This window comes from Salvelinus namaycush, chromosome 1 (assembly GCF_016432855.1).
Source record: "Salvelinus namaycush isolate Seneca chromosome 1, SaNama_1.0, whole genome shotgun sequence".
NCBI lineage: Eukaryota > Metazoa > Chordata > Actinopteri > Salmoniformes > Salmonidae > Salvelinus > Salvelinus namaycush.
The window spans coordinates 16,744,910-16,767,729 of NC_052307.1; the positions used below are offsets into that span (position 1 = coordinate 16,744,910).

Below are 22,820 nucleotides of genomic sequence, written 5' to 3' on the forward strand. Positions count from 1 at the left end.
ATTACATCCGGCAGAACATAACGTGCTTATGGGTAACGTGAACAAGGCTTAACATGCAACACAAATTGTGGAGCCTGCCAGAGTGCTTGATGAATGCTAATCTCGGTTACCCATAAGTAAAATTCTCGCGAAAATTGTACTTTAGCCATTTATATGTTAATCTGTCTACGAGAGATTAGATGCATGTTTGTGCTTAAAAAATGTGAGATTACAGTGATCTTTATTTATTTTATTTTAAAAATCTTTATTTAACTAGGCAAGTCAGTTAAGAACAAATTCTTATTTTCAATGATGGTCTAGGAACAGTGCCTTGTTCAGGGGCAGAATGACAGATTTTTACCTTGTCAGCTCAGGGATTCGATCTTGCAGCCTTTTGGTTACTAGTCCAACGCCCTAACCACTAGGCTACCTGCCGCCCCCTTAGTTTAAACCTAGTTCAGGTTGATGTTAAAACATACACAAACTACTAAATGTTTATCTCTCTCTCCCAGGAGTGCATCTACATTTGGAAGTTGTCAACATGTTCTCTGAGGAAGAGCAGACATCCCCTACATCCTCCTCTTCATCGCCACCTCCATCCTCCCACTTCATCGGGAGGAAAGAAGACGTTGTCCAGGCCAAGCGTGTCACCAAGCTGGTGGGCGGGAGGGACGTGCTGGTTCTCTGCCACCAGGGCAAGCTCCACGCCATGGACATGCGCTGCTACCGTAAGGATCGGGTCATGGGTGTGTGCAAAATGGATGTTGGGGATAGTGGTGTATTTATTTTTTAGGTGAGGGAGCGACAATTTTATTTTCTTCATGATGTCGTAATTTCCTCAATCAAAGTTTGTACCAACAGATGTAGCCAATTGACGAGCCTATGATTATAGAATATGCATAAAATGCATCCTCCAATTGCAACATCTGCCTATGCCCACACATGTTGTCTAAAGAAAATGTTATATTTTTAATATCCTCAAATACCAAGTGAGGCATAGGCTACCTAATTTCAAAATAGGCCATCATCACTGTCAATGGTGAATGATAATTCTTCATATTTTACCAGTGAAACATCCAAACTGCATCTTCGTGCCAATCATTTGGTTGTTCTCAATCAGTTTCATGGTAATATGCATTTAGATCTTCTTGAATTACTGTTTCATGAGCGAACTAGAGCAGATGGTGTTAACAAACTAATAGTCTTTCTTCCATTTTATTTCAATACAAACATATATCTTGCCGAGTGGTGCGTTCTGTTGAGTTTTGGTACATGAGAAAAAAATGTGACTCTTCAGCTATCCATCCTAAAATATCATTCGAAATTAGGAGTTTTAGGTGTAACCGTAACGTTATAGGCCTACTATGCTATGGTATTACTGTATATTCAGTTCTCTTATGCAATCATTATGTGATCTTGCAAGACATTGATTCAGTTTTGATCTAACTTCTGCATAAAGTTCCCTCAGCGCTCACAACAGACAACCTCTGACAAAAGTCCCTCTACTTCTATTTGAGGTGAAAATGATGAATCGGACACCTTATCGATAACAACACCTCATGGTCCTCCTGGAATCATTCGTTTTTTTGACTCAATGGAGGAACGTAGTCAGAGAAATGCTGATGAATGTCTTGCTCGAGCTGTGTATGCCACTGGCTCACCTCCGATGCTCACAGGCAATGTGTATTGGAAGAGATTTCTGAATGTTCTTTGCCCAGCATACACCCCTCCAACCAGACATGCTTTATCTACTCATTTGCTGGATGCAGAGTTCAACAGAGTTCGTGTAGGTCAAGCAAATCATAGAGACAGTAGACTGTATTGCAATAATCTCTGATGGGTGGTCGAATGTTCATGGGCAAGGAATAATTAACTACATCCTCTCCACCCTCAACCAGTATTCTACAAGAGCACAGAAACAAGGGACAACAGACACACCGGTCTCTACATTGCAGATGAGCTAAAGGCAGTCATCAATGACCTTGGACCACAGAAGGTATTTGCACTGGTGATGTACAATGCTGTGAACATGAAGGCTGCTTGGTCTAAAGTGGAGGAGTCCTACCCTCACATCACACCCATTGGCTGTGCTGCTCATGCATTGAATCTGCTCCTCAGGGACATCATGGCACTGAAAACAATGGATACACTCTACAAGAGAACCAAGGAAATTATTAGGTATGTGGGTCATCAAGTTATAGCTGCAAACAAAGTGAGAAGAATTAGAGCACCACATTGAAGAAGCCCAGCGACACCCGTTGGGGTGGTGTTGTCATCATGTTTGACAGTCTCCTGGAGGGGAAGGAGTCTCTCCAAGAAATGGCCATATCACAGTCTGCCGATATGGAGAGCTCCATCAAGAGGATACTCCTGGATGATGTATTTTGGGAGAGAGTGGTAAGCAGCCTGAAACTCCTGAAACCTATAGCAGTAGCCATTGCAAGAATTGAGGGAGACAATGCCATCCTGTCTGATGTTCAGACTCTGCTTGCAGATGTAAGAGAAGAAATCCTTAATGCACTGCCCACTTCACTGTTGCTCCAAGCAGAGGAAACTGCAGTTCTGAAATACATCAAAAAGCGTGAAGACTTCTGCATGAAGCCCATACACGCCACAGCGTATATGTTGGACCCCAAGTATGCTGGCAAGAGCATCCTGTCTGGTGCAGAGATCAACAAGGCCTATGGTGTTATCACTACCGTGTCTCGCCACCTTGGCCTGGATGAGGGCAAGGTTCTTGACAGTCTGGCGAAGTACACTTCCAAGCAAGAGCTTTGGGATGGAGATGCAATATGGCAGTCGTGCCAACATATCTCATCAGCCACCTGGTGGAGGGGACTTTGGATCTGAGGCTCTTTCCCGTTGCCTCCATCATCCTCCAAATCCCACCAACATCAGCCGCCTCAGAGCGCAACTGGTCCTTGTTTGGAAACACACACACCAAAGCACGCAACAGGCTGACCAATACAAGGGTTGAAAAATTGGTTGCCATCCAGGCAAATTTGGGGCTTTTTGAGCCTGCCAACAAGCCATCCTCAACAAGGTTGGAAAGTGACAGTGAAGATGAGGCATCAGAGTCTGATGTTCAAGAGGTGGACATTGAGGAGGTCCAGGGAGAAGACATGGAAGCCTGAGAGGAAGACAACCAAAGCTTTAGTTTTATCATTTTACAGACGTATGTTGAAAATGTTTTTGGAAGATGCGATGGATCATTGGGGATCATTCAATATTCCCTTCTGTTGTTCAGTGAAATCATCCCATGTGAAGAGTCAATTAATTTAATTAAAGTTCAATTCATAACTACATTTTTTTTTTCATTTCTATTGGAAGGATTTAATCATTTGCAATTGTCTACTTATGATAAGTTAAAAGGTTTGTTTCTGTCTCCATATGATATGGTAAATATATCCAATGCAAAAAACATCTACATTTAAATGGTATTAATATTAATTCTCATATATTTCCCACAGAAAGTTTCCACCTCTGAATATTCCCTAAAATGTGCAACCCTAGTCTCAACCAATAGCCCATGCAGGCTAAATATCCCAAGCAGGGGTACAGCAACTTCTTGAGAGGGTCAGGCTCCTTGGGCTTTATGGTGACCCCTCTGGTTTGGGTGTCCTTGGCAGGACGGTGTCGCCCACTTAGGCCATTCTGATTGGCCAAAGTGGTCAAGCCTCCAATGCACATGTAACAGTATAGCTTCCGTCCCTCTCCTCGCCCCTACCTGGGCTCGAACCAGGGATCCTCTGCACACATCAACAACTGCCTCCCACGAAGCATCGTTACCCATCGCTCAACAAAAGCCACGGCCTTTGCAGAGCAAGGGGAACAACTACTTCAAGGTCTCAGAGCAAGTGACGTCACTGATTGAAACGCTATTAGCGCGCACCCCACTAACTAGCTAGCCATTTCGCATCGGTTAAACACACATGTAGCTTATAGTTCTTCATCATTCTTACCACTGCCAGAGAAGACAAGGAAGAAACCACCATGTACCTACCTCTAGGCTGCTATACATATTTATTTGGTTTGTCATTCTATTGTTTTTCATTATAGTGGTAATTAAATAGAATTTATTTATAATTTATCCGAATACATTTTCCAGAAATAGTTTTACCAGCTGTGTGTGTTCTCATATTGAAGAAAGTGAGGGAGCACCGCTCCTCTGCGCTCCGGCAGAACTACACCGCTGGTTGGGAAAAGGAATAGATTGGGGCTAGAAAATTCCACTCCTCCAAACCAACATTCCCCATGTTTTACGATGGACAGCATATCAGTTGACCTTTAAAAGCAGCACAATAAAGTCATTATTAGGATTCGCCCAATAATGGAATAAAGGAGCTTAACCTTACTATAGTCCAAGGACCTTACATGTTCTGTTTAGAGGTGAATTGGCTCTGGTAGCCAAAACAGCCAGATACTCCATTTAAACATGAATCGATTCTCAATTGCGGTGCAGTACGGTTCTAGAAACATGAAACCCTCTACTTTCATATCACAAAAAAATTATTTCACAAATGCAAAATATACAGTTTTAACATTTGCAGCCAACAGTATTTTCCTGTGACAACATGTTTGTGGTGTCCGTCTTCCATTTAGCCTACACACAGGTGTTCGGCGATAGCTAATTAGTTTAGGTAGTCGACTCTGTCTCCCGCCTGTTTTCTGTAAACAAGCGCAGTAACAAGAAAATATGGCCGTGTGGGAACCCTAACCCTATAAAAGTGTGTTGTAATTTAACCTTTTTTTAAATGATTATTTATTGTGATATAAAAGATATGTTCCTTATGTTTCCAAAACCGTACCGCAAATGATGTGTGTTAATGTTTTAGAACAAGCGTCGGGGATCTTAAAGGAGAATTTTCCTATTTCTGAATTAAATAATACAAAAAAAAATGTAAATAGAATGTTGTAGAAGGGTCCAGACATGTTCTATTTTGTGATTTGGCTTGTTTTTGAGAAACTTACCTCAGCCGCTATTCACTTCATTGCTCTTTGTGTGGTATCAGGGCATGCAAAAGACATGAACAAGCTCCATAAACACCCAAATACGTCCTTTTAGAAACGGACATGCTCTCAGTATAGTGATGTTGGTTGTTAGATGTTAGCGTCTATGAATAGGCTATACTATCTATCCCTGACACTGAATTCCAGTGGTGTTGTACTGTCTTATCTTGCCAGATACCGGTGGACCACTGCAGGAGGGAGATATCGAGGTCAGTCGTCTGATTTCTCTTTGACCTACTACTTGTTCCACACTGTCCTCATCAATCCTGTGCTTTACCAGGAATCCCAGGCTCTTTCTCCATTGTCTCTCCTCGATTCCTTGCGTCCTCTTTCCTTGCCTCATCAAAACGCAGTGGAGGACCGTGTCAGACGGGAGGGATCTTCTTCATTGCATTTTGAAAAGGGAGCTAGGACAGACATTTGAGAAGAGCCCCACTCTTCTCTCTCCTTCCTACAGCTCATTCTCATAGCTAAACAATCTTTTGTGTTTTTCTGTTTGTTTGTTCATTCATTCATTTCTCTGATGTGCCCAGGAGTTTGACGGGCGGATGTGCATCGTGTGTCCGTGGCACAAGTACAAGATCACGCTGGCAGAAGGCGAGGGGCTGTACCAGGCGGTGAACCCCTCGGCTACACCCCCTAAACCCACCTGGTGCTCCAAAGGGGTCAAACAGAGAGTTCACCAGGTCACAGAGGTCAACAGGGATGTGTATGTCACATTTAACGACTCACCGGACACCATTGACTCTGACTTCTACCAGACAGAGAGATACAGGGCCACTATGAATAAGGCCCAGCCCAAGACTAAGAAATTACACGAGAAGGTGACAAGCAGGAAAGTGTAAGGATTTGGGACATTTTGGTTGGGGAAAATACTAAATGTGTCTTTCGTTAGCGCTGTGGAATAGTAAACGGGTGGTGCAGGTACAAGACTGACTAAGTACTTCCCTATCAGCAGCTCAAAGCGTAATCTCTGGGTTATCCTTTCGTATCCTCCGGGGCACTAACTGAGCTCAATCTTAATCTTTTCCAAGTTTTCAAACTTGTACACACTTAAATATGTGTTTGAAGATTTTCTGTTTTTGTACAGGTGCAGTCTTCCTATATTTCTTCAGTTTTGTTTGACTTGTAATGTCTGCGTCTATACAGCAAACGACTTCAAAAACGAAAGCAGAACTAGTTAACATTTGTCTTTTATTTTATACAAAAGATAGTGGTTAAGTGATATAATGATGTAAACTGGAGGAACCGAGACAGGCCTACAGTCATGAAGATAGACTGGTGACAAACGAAGAAACTTCCTCTAACATCAGCGCTATAGATGACACACAATGTTTGGTCTCAGTTCAGCAGACAGACCGAAGGCAAGGGGTTTTCCAGGTGGTGCAGATATTCACAGCTGTCTGTGGCCAAAAAAGAGAAGGACAGAGAGATGAGAGGCTGTGTGGAAAAACAGGTGAGCTAGAACTGATACCCTACACAGTCACAGTATCAAGAAGAAGCCTTGCACAGAATAGTGTGAAATGTTGTTCATCGCAGTACCTGAAGATCATTGCAGCGATCCGATTGACTTCAGCATTCCCTCCAGTTTCCCACTCTTATCCAGCGCTTTAACGTCACTGCCCCCACCAACACACTTCTTACCGATGAACACCCGTGGCACCTTCACACACACACATTCATATGGATTATTAGGCAGCAGCAATATTATGTTTTTCAATTAATGTAGGAATTTGATCATGATGTTATCAACATTGCAAAGTATCAAATTGTTTTCATTTCCCTAATGTACTGATTTGCTGACAATTCAATGGGAAATCTGGGGGCTACAGTAACCCATTGAAATTAATGGATTTAAGCCTTGTGCACACGGTTGTGTCGAACTGTATGCTTTCCAGTGGATGCCCATTCATTTCAATGGGAGGCAATCCGCACCACTGCAACTAATCTGCCAGACTATGCAGACTAGCACAGTGTTTTGGATTCGTCCAATTTGTGCGTTGCTTTTCTGTGCGGTATCAGACACAGAAATAGATCAACCACCGAATAAGTTTCTAATGTGTAGCATGATTATTTTTGTTCTGATGCAGTACATAAATTGCGAAGAATACTTAACATTTACCGTACAGCAATGTAATGATGCAACCTGTGTGCACGCGGCGTTAGGCGCGCTTCAAAACCCTATTGCGCAACTTCTGCCCGCCATTCTGAACATGGCTCATTTGCTGAGTCACTGACTGACAGTGGCAAGACTACAACTAAAGTATGAATACACTATAACAATTAGGCTACTTTTATGTACTTTGAAGGGTTGCCATATACGAAATAAATGTTTTATATGGCTCCTTCTGCGGGGGAAAAACTGTCGGTTGGTACAAGAGTTAAAAAACAGGCTAGTAAAAGTCTAGAAATGGCTGGATAACAAAGTGAAACATGCATTCAATTACCGTTCGATCACCTGTTATTTTATTTAGGTAATCCTGGATTTCACTCATGTCATCTCGTCCAGTGATGTCTATGAATTCCAAGTGTCCAGATTTGAATCCATACTTTGACAAAACATCTTTTGCCATTACGCAATATGGGCATGACGGTTTTAGAAACACGACTACTTTGTCCCCTTTAATTCTGGCCGTAACGAATTCCTGAGCCATGTTGCTATTTAGAGAGCCGCAGCGTTATGAATAGAGTAATCCAACAGATTGTAAATATTTATGACTGAAATTGAGAGAGAGTTGGCGAAACCATAGCCAGGATAGATTCCAACCGTACTCTTTATTACAGCTGCACTGGGGTCGGACAGGCTTCCTGTTTAGATTAAGACACTGTGGAGCCAGCGCAAAAGATGTGACTCAGAAAACGTATCTCAATACAGGGATGAGAAAAGCATTGTAGTGAGAAAGAATTGTCCCATTATCCCGTAAAGCACGTCAGCTCAAATTTCAATCTGTCAAAATTGTACATGAGATCCATACAGAACTGAGTATTATAAAACACTTTCTAATCAGTTGTACAAAATTGTATTCGATTTTATGGGGTGCGTGAAAAAAATCACAATGCAAGTGGTGAGATGCGCATTATGCCTATTTGTTGAAGAAAGTGTTAATTGTTCTGGGTAATAAAACTAATTTGAATAAACAAAAATAAGCCCCCCCATCATTATTCATTTTCACTTTTGTCCAGTTGAGTCTGCCCTTACCCAACGAAAGGATGAAGTGTAGTTGTAGGCCTAGTCTCGACCACCTTATTCGACTACGATTCTAGACCAAGACTGGGAGGGTCGAGACCAAGACAAATTCCAAACCAATAAATATTTTGGGATTCTAAAAAGTTATTTTCCAACACCAATTTTGCCAAAATGTCTCCTGGCCATCCGCAGTCTGCAATCACAGATTATACATCAATTAACATATTGTTTCGAGACTGAGTCAAGACCGAGTAGATCGGTGTCCGATCCTGAGACAAGACAGAGACTATCAAAAAGCAGTTTTAAGACTACAACACTGAATCTCACACCCGTTTTTTGTGTGTTGTGCACTACCTTCACTGTACTGTTAAACGAGGTTGTTGCACAGAGACTTGACCAGATCACTTTCAATATTGCCTCAAAGATCAATACTTAAAGTTGAGCCTATATATTATTGTGCCTTAAGTTGTAGCTACATCGTTAACCTGGAATGTTGGTGTGAGCTGTTTAAAGAAATGCTCTCAGTTTATGCCTCCTCACACACCAAAAGTAGGAAACCTATGTCATAAAGTCATACAGCATTGTCTTTACATGTATCAGGTGGTTTAGCGCACTGGGCCAGTAACTGAAAGGTCACTGGTTTGAATCCCCGAGCCTACTAGGTGAAAAATCTGTGTACCCTTGAGCAAGACACTTTAACCCTAATCGCTCTGGAGCAGAGTGTCTGCTAAAATGTAAAAATATCCACACACAATAACACGTGTAACCAAATACATGGTGTATAGTCCATTCAAATTGAATAGGTGTGCTTTTCACACACAGATAATCTGTTGATTTAGTGTCTCTAGCGAGCAAGAGGGTATTTTATTAACTGATGAAACATGGCCTGCTGCGGCCACAGCTGTCCCCTTCCAGGAAAATGGCATCACGACACAGGCAGTCTTCATGTATCATTGCTGTCGGGGTCATGTATTATGTCATGTATTGCAGTGTGGCTGCCTCTTTCCACCTCTTCTTTTCCCTGATCCCTTGCAAACCAACATGAGAGAACCTTAGGAGTGTCCAGTCCAACCCAACTTCTACTGTAGTGTTAAACACTAAAACGAGGTCTATAATACATATCATTGGACTGATAATAAAGCACACAATTCAAAAGATGACAAGATAAGGTACCATGTTGTCTACATGGCAGGCTCACCATCATGTAAAACAATATAATGACGGGCTATTTTCCTCTTCATACAAGGGTTTGGTGTTTTTCAGTACGTTGAGGGGAACACCTCAGTATGTCTCACTTGCTCAGGAAGGGCAGCAAATGTCATAGAATTGCCCAGAATATAGTTCACACATCTCTCCTGTGCTCGTCTTTTAGACAGAGGCTGGACGTGCGCAACTGGTGTGTGATGGGGGACTAGAGGCCAGTAGTACTAATTAGAGGTTACCGAGAAAGGATTTAGAGGATGTTAAGTTTTGAAGAAATGTATTACTTTTGTCAGGCAGTTTTCTTTATGAGTGAGTAAGTGAAGTTTAGATGGTGAATTAGGTGTCATGACACGAGCAATGCACCAGGGAGCGATCTTACTGTTGAAATGAGTACAGTACTCTAGTACTGTAGCCTTCTCCATTTGTGTATTTCTATTCAGTGTACAGTCCTCACATTTTGCTACATTATTTATTTATTTATTTTATTTATTCTACAGATCTACACAACCATATCCACATTTTCAAAGTGAAAGAAAAATATATATAATTTCTTGATTGCGTGTGTCTTCCCACCTCAGCGTTGATACTTGGTGAAATCACCTTTGGCATCCATTACAGCTGTGAATCATTTTGAATAATATTCAACCAACTTTGCACAACTCTTCGGGCAACAGATGTCCATTGTATTTGTCTAAATCTAGTGGTAAATCATTGATTTAAGATTAAATGTTCAGTATGGGAGGGGGGGATATCTAGCCTTAATCAACGTCCACAGCTTCCAGGGTGTAATTGTTGGGGGTTAACTGCCATGCTCAAGGGCAGAACAGCTCAGGGATTCGAAACGGTAACCTGGTTACTGGCCCAATGCTCTTAAACGCTAGGCTACCTGCCACCCCTACAGTCCAACTGAGAAAATAATATGCTAAGCATAAGAGTTTGACTTTACAGTTGACCAAGAGATTAGGGAACTCAGTGTGCATTCTAGGTTCATGTTGATAGAACACAGAAGGCTCACATTATACCTAATGATGCTATTCACCATTTTATTTAAACAAGTTTACCAAGTCAGGCTTTTTCAAGGAGGTCTTTCTTATGCAGTTTGCACACATTTGCCCACAGATCAAGGAGGTAGGCCATTGAGGCCAATAGCACTCCAATGAAAAACTCCTGTTTCCTTTCACCATCTACCACCTCGCTCTCTCACGCCACCTCCATCCCCAATCCTAGCCCCTGGGACTAAACTGCTGCAGCTTGCTTACGGTATGTTGATCTGACCACCACATCTGGGACTTTGGCATGGCGGAAATAAGCTCCAGCAACATGCCTGGGGGACTGACTTCAAAAGAGGAATGAAGGACAGACAGAGACAGAAAAAGTGGTGAGGGAGGGAAGAGAGAGCACATGTGCATGTGTGTCTTCATGCTTACTGTTGACTGATGACTGGCCACAGCAGTTGCTGCTCCCTTTAGGGGGGGATTGAGCGACAGGCCAACAGATGTACTGCTGCATTTTTATCAGGGGTGTCATGCACCCCAAAAAACTGAAGGGGCAAAAAAATATGCAAGGATGGCTGTGGGGTTTTTGGGAGAATATTGCATTCAAACACCTGAAACAGCTTTTTCCTGCAACCTAGAGCCATAATCATTATGCTTGATTCTATGTTTTTTTTTTTTTATTCTATCTTTTATGCATATCTAAGCATACCTCTTAAAGCTGTCTGTATCCTCCTGACTGGTGGTTATTTTTTTAAATAAGCTAAATATTCTTCTTTGAATCTCTGCTAAAATCCGTGTAAAAGATTGAAAGGAATGTGAGTCTTATTCAGTACATTTAGTAGTTGCTGACTTTTCTAATGTATACCAACATTGCCAGCACACATGCTAGCTAAGATAGTTAGACAAGCTAGCTACTCTAACTCGATTGATAGCCTGAAAAGGCTTCTTTGTAGCTAGTTATGAGGTTGGGAGATTGGGAACCTATCTGGACTAGCTAAAGCAAACTTCATAAAATTGCTAGCTGGCTAGTAGTATTACAGAGAAACAACAAAATCTATAAATTAATCTGTTTTTATTTTTACAGGACAAATCGTTGGGGGCACGTTTCCCTGTGACGCCTCTGAATATTATCACTGGTGTGGTAGGTTCATGGTGAGTGGGTGGTAGCCTGGCAGGGAAAGGGAGGTGAAGAGAGTCAGGTACGTTGGTGATTGTATTGATGATATGAGCAGAGGTTCGGGTCAAGGGTCAGGACAGGAATACAGAGAAGACATGCTAACTAACCACATCACACACATATGGCACAGGCTCTTCTCACTCCTTGTATTTTCATACTAAACAGCACTTCTAACACACCATATCTGCCCCCTCTCCTGTTTACTGTACCCATCCCGTGTCCTACTGAGCAGTCAGCTCCCCACTGTGTTCCTCGATCTTGTTACTCCTGGTAATCAGTTTAATTTCACAGTCTTCTAGACTGTCCATGGCATATGTGGAATTCACAGGAGACTAGTGAGGTGAGGACGGCTAATAACACATTATGGAATGGAGTGAATGGAATGGTATCAAACACATGGAAACCAGGTGTTTGATGTGTTTGATACCATTCCATTTATTTTGTTTCAGACATTACTATGAGCTCGTCCTCCCCAATTAACCTGCCACTAGCCGCTTATGGTGGACCTATAGTTAGTTTTGGCCAGTAAAACTGGAACCAGACATTGTCATTCCTGACAGATTAGCCAGAGCGCACGCTATATTTGGTGACCAAAGACCACTGCTTGTCACAGGAAACATCTCCTAGATTATTTTATTCACCCCCACATACATACAGACTATATGCTAATTATGCCCTTTATTTTAATGTGTGTTTGAGAATGTTATTTGTGTACTACATTGAAGGCTGATGAGTAGAAGACAACTTGTTAGACATAACCCACTGAGCACAAGACGTTGAAAATACATATTTTGGAAAATACGTCCTTTGAACATCTTGTGCTCAGTGGGTTATATCTAACAAGTTATGCCTTGATAGTCACCTGTAGTAGAGTGCTTTGTAGAAGTTGCTATTTGTGGTGAAGTTGTCCTGCTCTCCTGAAGACTGTGCTAGTACCTTTAGATAAGAATTAGGACTTCTTCTGTTCCTCTCTGTTACAACCTGGCATACCTGTTTTACTGCTATGTGGAGCAACTGTTGAGATTTGTAGACTGAGATGCGCGCGCACACACACACACACACACACACACACACACACACACACGTTTTTGTTCTTCTATTCTCGTGGGGACCTCAAATTTATTTCCATTCAAAATCCTATATTCCATAACACCAAACCTAATCCTTACCCTAACCTAATCCCTAAACCTAACTCCTAACCCCTAAACCTAACCACTAATTCCCCCCACAAACGCACGAGGAAAAAATTTATTTTTACAAAGAAAAAAATAAACAAAGAGCTGATTGGCTTTCAGGCATTGATTAATTATATTTATAAAAGTCACCTTGTCCGAGAGAGATTTACATAGTTGTCAAAATGTCACACCAGGGTAAGCCTACACAAAACACAGCCCTTATTTTAAGTGTTTCTAAAATCCCCTATGGGAAAGATGAATGGTGGAAAAACAATTGGAACCATTTCCCTGTTTGACCGCTAGGTTTTATGGGTATTATGACACATCCACTGTGGGGCTCTATACTGTTCCATTTAAAGTGAAAAATCTGAGTCTCAGCATCACTGTTACCATGGAATTGCCCATGCCAGCCTGGGTTGAGGGTTCAAACAGTATTTGAAACTTAGCACTAGTTGTGCCTGATTGAGCCTGTCAGGCTTAGTGGATGAATAGAACCCCTGTCCACCTGGCACTCCAGGCAGGCTCAAGCACATGCACGATTTGAACCCTAGTCTGTTGTGTGTGTGAAAAGGTCGAGGGGGGGAGGAAGTCCCTCGAATGCAGTGTAAGTGCTTTTCCCGTTCCCGTTTTTCCACTTGTTATGTAATCCCACACTGTCTGGTCGGCAGCCCATTGGAGTCTGCTCACGTGCATGGAGACTAGGGGGTGGGGGAATATAGTTATAGGAGATACTATATAGGGGCAATGGGAGAGTGTGGGAGATCAAGTTTGGTCAGCCAGGGTTTTTCTTTTGGTTGGGAAAATGTGTATGTAAAGTATATTGTGTATGCCTATGTGTGATTAAATATGTGCTTGTATGAGGGATTGTGTGTGGGAGAGTGAGGAAAACATAATAGTAGAGAAATCGATGTCTCACCCCAGGACCCTACTGGGTCCGAAGTCCACCACCCTGACACCAACCCAGGATGTATTCCTCAATTGCTATGTCCCTTAGTGCAGTGACACACTCTCACAATCACTCGTTTTATCTATTTTTTTCCAACTCTCTCACTCTTTCTCGTTCTCTCTGCTGGGCCTATAGGCGGTTGAGGCTTTAAACAGTCTGTTGGGATAGAGTCCCTCATTGGGATAGAGTACAGGCTGTGGGAGATGACATGGTTAATGGAGAACATGATAACCACGTTGGCATTCTGTGTGCAGCTGCACACGTGTGTATCTACTTCCTTATAGTGTGGCTTAGGGAGAATGCATGCTGCTGCATGTGGGTCTAAAATTGTCCTTTTGTATGTACCGGATATGGATCTTTGTGTGTGCATGCATTCACAGTACAAATATGACTGAGCGAGTTTTAGATATGTGTACATATGTATTTAGGTTAGTCCTGTATGTACACATCTCAGGAGGCTGCTGAGGGGAGAACGGCTCATAATAATGTCCGGAACGGAGCAAATGGAATGGAATCAAATACCTGGAAACCATGTGTTTGATGTATTTGATACCATACCACTTATTCTGCTCCAGTCATTAACACGAGCCCGTTCTCCCCAATTTAAGGTGCCACCAACCTCCTGTGGTACACATGTACATACTTACTGCATATGTATCAGTGGAGGCTGGTGGGAGGAGCTATAGGAGGATGGGCTCATTGTAATGGTAGGAATATCATAAATGGAATGGCATCAAACACATAGAAACCACGTTTGACTTCATTTCACCTATTCCAGTCCAGCCATTACAACGAGCCCGTCTTCCTATTGCTCCTCCCACCAGCCTCCACTGATATGTATAGGTTTGTTTGTGCACAATCACACACAGCCATGTACACCACATACTTCACCCCTGTTTGTGATTTCAATCATGAGCGTGTGAATATTTTCCTGCCCATGCATTGAGTGTCAAACAATTCCAACATGTTATACCACAACCTCATAACTACCATATTACACAGATACACTATTGAACATAACACCACAAATTCACAGAAATGGCGCTGGAAGGAATAGCAGCCGTTTTACGGGCTCCTGACCAATTGTGCCATGTTGTGTATTTTTTTTACTGATCTTAACAGCTATCACTAACCTTGATTTGGATGAGGACTTCTACTTCAATGAGTCAGAGGCGAAGGACATATTTATTAACCCGGACCAGGCCCAAATCCCCGACACTCAGAGAAGGAGGCGCTATAGAGCCCGGCGTGCAGGATACCTGAAGAGACTAGTCGGAGAGTAGATAAACAGCCCCTACGCTCCGTTCTATTGGCGAACGTGCAATCACTGGAGAATAAATTGGATGAGCTCCGGTCGAGACTATCCTATCAACGTGATCTAAAGAACTGCAATATCCTATGTTTCTCAGAGGCGTGGCTGAACAAGGACATGGAAAATATACAGTACCAGTCAAAAGTTTGGACACACCTACTCATTCAAGGGTTTTTCTTTATTTTTACTATTTTCTACATTGTAGAATAATAGTGAAGAAATCAAAACTGATATAACACATATGGAATCATGTAGTAACCAAAACATTGTTAAACAAATCAATATATATATTTTAGATTTTTCAAAGTAGACACCCTTTGCCATGATGACAGCTTTGCACACTCTTGGCATTCTCTCAACCAGCTTCACCTGGAATGCTTTTCCAACACTCTTGATGGAGTTCCCTCATAAGCAAAGAAGGAAATTCTCATCCAGAGGCGGCGCTCCTAGTGGCCAGTCATTTTAATGCAGGAAAACTGAAATCCGGTTTACATCATTTCTACCAGCGTGTCACCTGTGCAACTAGAGGTGAATAAACTCTAGATCACCTTCACACACAGAGACGCATACAAAGCCTTTGCCGTCCATTTGGCAAATCTGACCAATACTCTATCCTCCTGATTCCTGCTTACAAGCAAAAACTCAAACAGGAAGTACCGATGATGCGCTTAAAACGGAAGAGGTCCAATGAAGCAGATGCTAAGCTTCAGGATTGTTTCGCTAGCAGAGACTGGAATATGTTCCAACACGATTCATCCGATGGTATTGAGGAATTTACCACATAAGTCACCGGATTCCTTAATGAGTGCATCAACGACTTCGTCCCCACAGTGACCCTACATACATATCCCAACCAGAAGGCATGGATTACAGGCAACATCCGCACTGAGCTAAAGGGCTGCCACTTTCAGGTAGAGGGACACTAATCTGGACTCTCATAAGAATTCCTCCTACACCCTCTGACAAACCATCAAACAGGCAAAACGTCAATACAGGACCAAGCTCGAATCCTACTACACCAGTTCTGATGCTCATCGGATGTGACAGGGATTGCAAACTATCATGGATTGCAAAGAGAAACCCAGCCGCGAGATGTCCAGTGACGCGAGCCTACCAGATGAGCTAAATACGTCTATGCTCGCTTCGAGGCAAGTAACACTGAACCTTGCATGAGAGCATGAGCTGTTTCGGAAGACTGTGATCACGCTCTCCATAGCCGATGTGAGTAAGACCTTTAAACAGGTTAACATTCACACGGCCGCAGGACCAGACGGATTACCAAGACGCGTACTCGGAGCATGCGCTGACCAGCTGGCAAGTGTCTTCACTGACATTTTCAACCTCTCCCTTACCCAGTCTGTAATACCTACATGTTTCAAGCAGAGCACCATAGTACCTGTGCACAAGAATGCCAAGGTAACCTGTCTAAATGACTATCGCCCGGTAGCACTCACATCTGTAGCCATAAAATGCTTTAAAAGGCTCATATCAACAAAATCATCCCAGACACTCCAGACCATCATCCAGGCCCACTTCAATTCGCATACCGCCCCAACAGATCCACAGATCAAACACACCAAGACAGTCGTGAAGAGGCCACGACAACACCTTTTCCCCTCGCGAGACTGAAAAGATTTGACATAGGTCCCCAGGTCTTCAAAATGTTACACAGCTGCACCATTGAGAGCATCCTGATCGGTTGCATCACCGGTTGGTATGGCAACTGCTCGACACCCGACCCTAAGGCGCTACAGAGGGTAGTGTGTATGGCCCAGTACATCACTGGGGCCAAGCTTCCTGCCATCCAGGACCTACAGTTGAAGTCGTAAGTTTACATAAACTTAGGTTGGAGTCATTAAAACTCGTTTTTCAACCAATCCACAAATTTCTTGTTAACAAACTATGGTTTTGGCAAGTCGGGTTAGGACATCTACTTTGTGCATGACACAAGTAATTTTTCCAACAAATGTTTACAGACATATTATTTCACTTATAATTCACTGTATCACAATTCCAGTGGGTCAGAAGTTTACATACACTAAATTGACTGTTCCTTTAAACAGCTTGGAAAATTGAAGGTGTACCCGTGGATGTATTTCAAGGTCTACCTTCAAACTCAGTGCCTCTTTGCTTGACATCATGGGAAAATCAAAACAAATCAGCCAAGATCTCAGAAAATAAAATTGTAGACCTCCACAAGTCTGGTTCATCCTTGGGAGCAATTTCCAAATGCCTGAAGGTACCACGTTCATCTGTACAAACAATAGTACGCAAGTATAAACACCATGGGACCACACAGCCGTCATACCGCTCAGGAAGGAGACGCGTTCTGTCTCTTAGAGATGAACGTACTTTGGTGCGAAAAGTGCAAATCAATCCCAGAACAACAGCAAAGGAACTTGTGAATATGCTGGAGGAAACATGTACAAAAGTATCTATTTCCACAGTAAAAAAAGTCCTATATCGACATAACCTGAAAGGCCGCTCAGCAAGGAAGAAGCCACTGTTCCAAAACCGCCATAAAAAAAGCCAGACTACGGTTTGCAACTGCACATGGGGACAAAGCTCGTACTTTTTGGAGAAATGTCCTCTGGTCTGATGAAACAAAAATAGAACTGTTTGGCCATAATGACCATTGTTATGTTTGGAGGAAAAAGGGGGAGGCTTGCAAGCCGAAGAACACCATCCCAACCGTGAAGCATGGGGGGGGCAGCATCATGTTGTGGGGGTGCTTTGCTGCAGGAGGGACTGGTGCACTTCACAAAATAGATGGCATCATGAGGGAGGAAAATTATGTGGATATATTGAAGCAACATCTCAAGACATCAGCCAGGAAGTTAAAGCTTGGTCGCAAATGTATCTTCCAAATGGACAATGACCCCAAGCATACTTCCAAAGTTGTGTCAAAATGTCTTAATTAAGGACAACAAAGTCAAGTTATTGGGGTGGCCATCACAAAGCCTTGACCTCAATCCTATAGAACATTTGTGGGCAGAACTGAAAAAGCGTGTGCAAGCAAGGCCTACAAACCCGACTCAGTTACACCAGCTCTGTCAGGAGGAATGGGCCAAACTATTTCAGTCTCCTTAGGGGAAACCTCCTGAGGTTTTGTCGTGCCCTCTTCACGACTGTCTTGGTGTGCTTGGACCATGTTAGTTTGTTGGTGATTTGAACGCCAAGGAAGTTGAAGCTCTCAACCTGTTCCACTAGAGCCCCGTCAATGAGAATGGGGACGTGCTCGGTCCTCCTTTTCCTGTAGTCCACAATCATCTCCTTAGTCTTGATCACATTGAGGGAGAGGTTGTTGTCCTTGCACCACATGGTCAGGTCTCTGACCTCCCTATAGGCTGTCTCATCGTTGTTGGTGATCAGGCCTACCACTGTTGTGTCAACAGCAAACTTAATGATGATGTTGGAGTTGTGCCTGGCCATGCACGAGTGAACAGGGAGTACAGGAGGGGACTGAGCACGCACCCCTGAGGGGCCCCCATGTTGAGGATCAGCGTGGCGGATGTGTTGTTACCTACCCTCACCACCTGGGGGCGGCCCGTCAGGAAGTCCGGGACCCAGTTGCACAGGGCTGGGTCTCGAGCTTAACGACGAGTTTGGAGGGTACTATGGTGTTAAATGCTGAGCTGTAGTCGATGAACAGCATTCTTACATAGGTATTCCTCTTGTCCAGATGGGTTAGTGCAGTGCGATTGCGTCGTCTGTGGACCTATTGGGGCGGTAAGCAAATTGGAGTGGGTCTAGGGTGTCAGGTAGGGTGGAGGTGATATGATCTTTGACTAGTCTCTCAAAGCACTTCATGATAACGGAAGTGAGTGCTACAGTGCGATAGTCATTTAGCTCAGTTACCTTAGCTTTCTTGGGAACAGGAACAATGGTGGCTCTCTTGAAGCATGTGGGAACAGCAGACTGGGATAAGGATTGATTATGTCCGTAAACACACCAGCCAGCTGGTCTGCGCATGCTCTGAGGACGCAGCTAGGGATGCCGTCTGGGCCGGCAGCCTTGCAAGGGTTTAAGGAGAGCCCGCAGGTTTTGGTAGCGGGCCGTGTCTGTGGCACTGTATTGTCCTCAAAGCGAGCAAAGAAGTTGTTTTAGTTTGTCTGGGAGCAAGACATTGTGGTCCGCGACAGGGCTGGTTTTCCTTTTGTAGTCCGTGATTGACTGTAGACCCTGCCACACCTCTCGTGTCTGAGCCGTTGAATTGCGACTCTACTTTGTCTCTATACTGACGCTTAGCTTGTTTGATTGCCTTGCGGAGGGAATAGCTACACTGTATGTATTCGGTCATGTTTCCGGTCACCATGCCCTGATTCAAAGCCGTGGTTCGCTCTTTCAGTTTTGCGCGAATGCTGCCATCAATCCACGGTTTCTGGTTGGGGAATGTTTTAATAGACGCTGTGGGTACAACATCACCGATGCACTTGCTAATAAACTCGCTCACCGAATCAGCGGATTCATCAATGTTATTGTCCGACGCTATGCGGAACATATCGCAGTCCACGTGATCGACGCAATCTTGAAGCGTGGAATCCGATTGGTCGGACCAGCGTTGAACAGACCTGAGCACGGGCGCTTCCTGTTTTAGTTTCTGTCTATAGGCTGGGAGCAACTAAATGGAGTCGCGCATACGATATGCTGATAAAATTTAGGGAGCCTTGTTTTCAGATTAGCCTTGTTAAAATCCCCCGCTGCAATAAATGCAGCCTCGGGTTATGTGGTTTCCAGTTTACATAGAGTCAAATTAAGTTATTTTAGGCAGGTTACCTTAGTGTTCTTGGGTACAAGGACTATGGTGCTCTGCTTGAAACATGTTGGTATTACAGACTCAGACAGGGAGAGGTTGAAAATGTCAGTGAAGACACTTGCCAGTTGGTCAGCGCATGCTCGGAGTACACGTCCTGGTAATCCGTCTGGCCCATCGGCCTTGTGAATGTTGACCTGTTTAAAGGTCTTACTCACATCGGCTGCAGAGAGCGTGATCACACAGTCATCCGGAACAGCTCATGCCCTCATGCATGTTTCAGTGTTTTTTTAACAAGTTACACTACTCAAAATTAGTGGAATGACCTATTTGACTCAAACATAATCATTTCACACCTTGATTACGTTGGAATATGATCACATATGTGATATGTCTCTCTATTTATGTGTGGGAATACTTGGGAGCAGATTTCCTAAATTAAAATCACTTTGAGCTATTTCGTGGTTATTTTACAGTCATTTATGTCCAATATATATATATATTACCAGGAAACAATACTTAGTGATATAGGCTATTGTAGTAGGGCACACAACTAGGCTAGGATATGGGCTCGAGTCTGCTCGGTGCTCACTAACCCAAACAGCTCGACAGACCGACACGCCTCCTCCGCATGTCCATGTTACCCATGTAGCCAAATAGTGTCCCACGGCCAAATAGTGTCCCCCTCTACGTCACAATGGGATTCAATGAGTTATAGCTTCAACCTTAAGGTAATAAGATAAGTAACTGTGTCAAGCAGATAACACGTTTGCTTTGCCATTTCCGAAACGTAGCAATGTTTAAGAGATGGATTACATGTTGTAATGTTAACAAGGTACCCAAAAGTAGTTTGAATTAGTGTTTTCATTTTATTAGCTAAACAAAACTTGTTTAAACAGCAAAATTGTTGTGGAAATCAGCCTTGTTTGCATAGCGATGATGAAAAGAATGTCATTTAGGCTGTAATGATCTCCAAAATTCTAATCATTAGGTCATCACACCGTTGATATAGCAACGGACGCTAATAGTTTATCGAATCCCATTGTGACGTACAGGGGGCCGCTCGGGGCTCCCGAGTGACGCAGCGGTCTAAGGCACTGCATCTCAGTGCTTGAGGCATACTACAGACACCCGGTCCTGGTTCGAATCCAGGCTGCATCACAACCGGCCGTGATTGGGAGTCGCATAGAGCGGCGCACAATTGGCCCAGCGTTGTCCGGGTTTGGACGGTGTAGGCCGTCATTGTAAATAAGAATTTGTTTTCAACTGACTTGCCTAGTTAAATAAAGTTTAAAAAAAAAATATTGGTCAGGGGGACATTATTTGGCATGACAGGCCCCCGCCATCTGTCAGTGGAGAGAACCAGGCAACCAGACAGGCAGGATATTATCCAAAGCACAGTCCTCACACCACCAGAGGGATATCACCAGACCACTAACTTACTTCCTTGAGACAAGGCAGAGTATAGCCAACAAAGATCTCCCCCAACAAACGAGCCCGAGGGGGCGCAAAACTGGACAGGAAGATCACGTCAGTGACTCAACCCAGGTCGAGTATAGCGGAAAAAGCCTGGCATGACGTGATGCACCCCTCATAGGGACGGCATGGGAGAGCGCGATCAAGGGGTCAGAGGCAGAGAATCCCAGTGGAGAGAGGGGAGCCGGCCAGGCAGAGACAGCAAGAGTGGTTCGTCACTCCAGTGCCTTGACATTCAATTTCGCACCCCTGGGTCAGACTACACTCAATCGTAGAACCTACTGAAGAGATGATGCTCAATAAAGACTAAAACGTTGAGACGAGTCTGCATCTCTCACATGGATCGGCAGACCATTCCATAAAAATGTTGCTCTATAAGAGAAAGCTCTGCCTCCAGCTGTTTGCTATGGTTGTGTAGGCTACATAGCAATTAAAGCAACATGTAAGCAGTGGTGTAAAGTAACTAAGTAAAAATATTTTGGGGGGTATCTGTACTTTACTATTTATATTTTTGACAACCTTTACTCCACTACATTCCTAAAGAAAATATGTGCTTTTTACTCCCATACATTTTCCCTGACACAGGAAAATGTTCCATTTCATGCACTTATCAAGAGAAGACGTGGTCATTCCCACTGCCACTGATCTGGCGAGAAGGGCCTGCAATTTGGGGTGATCCTGCATGTGGGCATTCCGGCATCTGCAATAACCCCTCTTTATACTTCTACTGGTCCCCTTTTAAGCTCCGTTACACAGGCGGGGGGCAGGGGGCGCTCCAGTACAGTAAGTGGCGGTAATGCACCATAACTTTGGATGCCAACCGCCGATAAACCCCACAGAAGAGGAGGTGGGGGCGACAACGGTAGCTAGCTAGCATGGACACCGGTAGAGAGTGGCTAGCTAGGTAGGACTCCTGTACACAGCAGGCGGGTTGTGGAATAGGTAGCTGGCTAGCTAGGACACCGATAAACAGTGTTGTTCGCTCCCACCTGTCGTGCACTGCTTTCCCTCAGTTCTGTTAACGACAGCAAGGGCAGGTGTTTGGCAAGCGGGAGCGAAGGACACTGTGTGCTAGCTAGCTAGAAGGACTCCGGTACACAGCAGGTGGTAGGCTGTGGCGACATCGGCAGCTAGCTAGGACACCAGTAGACAGTGTCCTTAGCCCCCAAAAAGACTCTCAATACATGTATTACCCTTTTAACCCACATTTTAAATCGCATAGATAATCAGGAGAAATCCAGAATATCAAAAGTGTCACACAAGCATGAAGATGGCGTGTTTGAGGGTAGGCGTGCTTTTTATCAGTCAAGGAGGGTTTAGTATTTTTTTTAATCTAGTCCAGGGGAGGGTCATGTAATTTGTAATTGATGAAATTTCTATATTTCTTAGTGTTTTAGAATGAGTTTCTTATTAGGCTATATATCGATATGTGCCCAATGCTGCTGGGCACACAATATCAAGTGTGCCTATAGGCTATTTAGTGTGGTCTCAATCAAATGATCCATAGCCAATAGGCTACGAAGTGAATGCTCGGAGAAGAAGAGAGCAAAGTTATATTTCTGAGATATCTGCTGGGATGGTGTAAATAAAACTAGGCTGCATTACAC

General features: G+C 43.5%; 2 protein-coding genes across 2 annotated transcripts; one reads left to right on the plus strand and one right to left on the minus strand.

Annotated features, from left to right (window-relative positions):
• The first annotated feature begins 520 nt into the window (after positions 1–520).
• On the plus strand, positions 521–5,834 carry LOC120054090 (Rieske domain-containing protein-like). The gene is made up of 3 exons (XM_039001476.1): positions 521–707; positions 5,164–5,198; positions 5,523–5,834. The coding sequence occupies exons 1-3, from the start codon at positions 521–523 to the stop codon at positions 5,832–5,834; spliced, it is 534 nt and encodes a 177-aa protein (XP_038857404.1).
• Positions 5,835–6,165: 331 nt separating this feature from the next.
• LOC120054099 (glutaredoxin-1-like) lies at positions 6,166–7,815 on the minus strand. Its single transcript, XM_039001489.1, has 3 exons — positions 7,437–7,815; positions 6,532–6,652; positions 6,166–6,392 (listed from the first exon to the last, which is right to left on the minus strand). Exons 1-2 carry the CDS (start codon positions 7,641–7,643, stop codon positions 6,539–6,541), a joined length of 321 nt encoding a protein of 106 aa, XP_038857417.1. The 5' UTR covers positions 7,644–7,815; the 3' UTR covers positions 6,166–6,392; positions 6,532–6,538.
• Positions 7,816–22,820: the final 15,005 nt, after the last annotated feature.

Bases quoted from the DNA above. Each gene is read 5' to 3' on its own strand.
- LOC120054090 (XM_039001476.1), top strand. From the start codon at position 521: ATGTTCTCTGAGGAAGAGCAGACATCCCCTACATCCTCCTCTTCATCG. The intron at 708-5,163 runs GTAAGGATCGGG...TTATCTTGCCAG, and splicing joins CATGGACATGCGCTGCTACC to ATACCGGTGGACCACTGCAG. The intron at 5,199-5,522 runs GTCAGTCGTCTG...TGATGTGCCCAG, and splicing joins TGCAGGAGGGAGATATCGAG to GAGTTTGACGGGCGGATGTG.
- LOC120054099 (XM_039001489.1), bottom strand. From the start codon at position 7,643: ATGGCTCAGGAATTCGTTACGGCCAGAATTAAAGGGGACAAAGTAGTC. The intron at 6,653-7,436 runs GTAATTGAATGC...GTGTGTGTGAAG, and splicing joins AAATAACAGGTGATCGAACG to GTGCCACGGGTGTTCATCGG.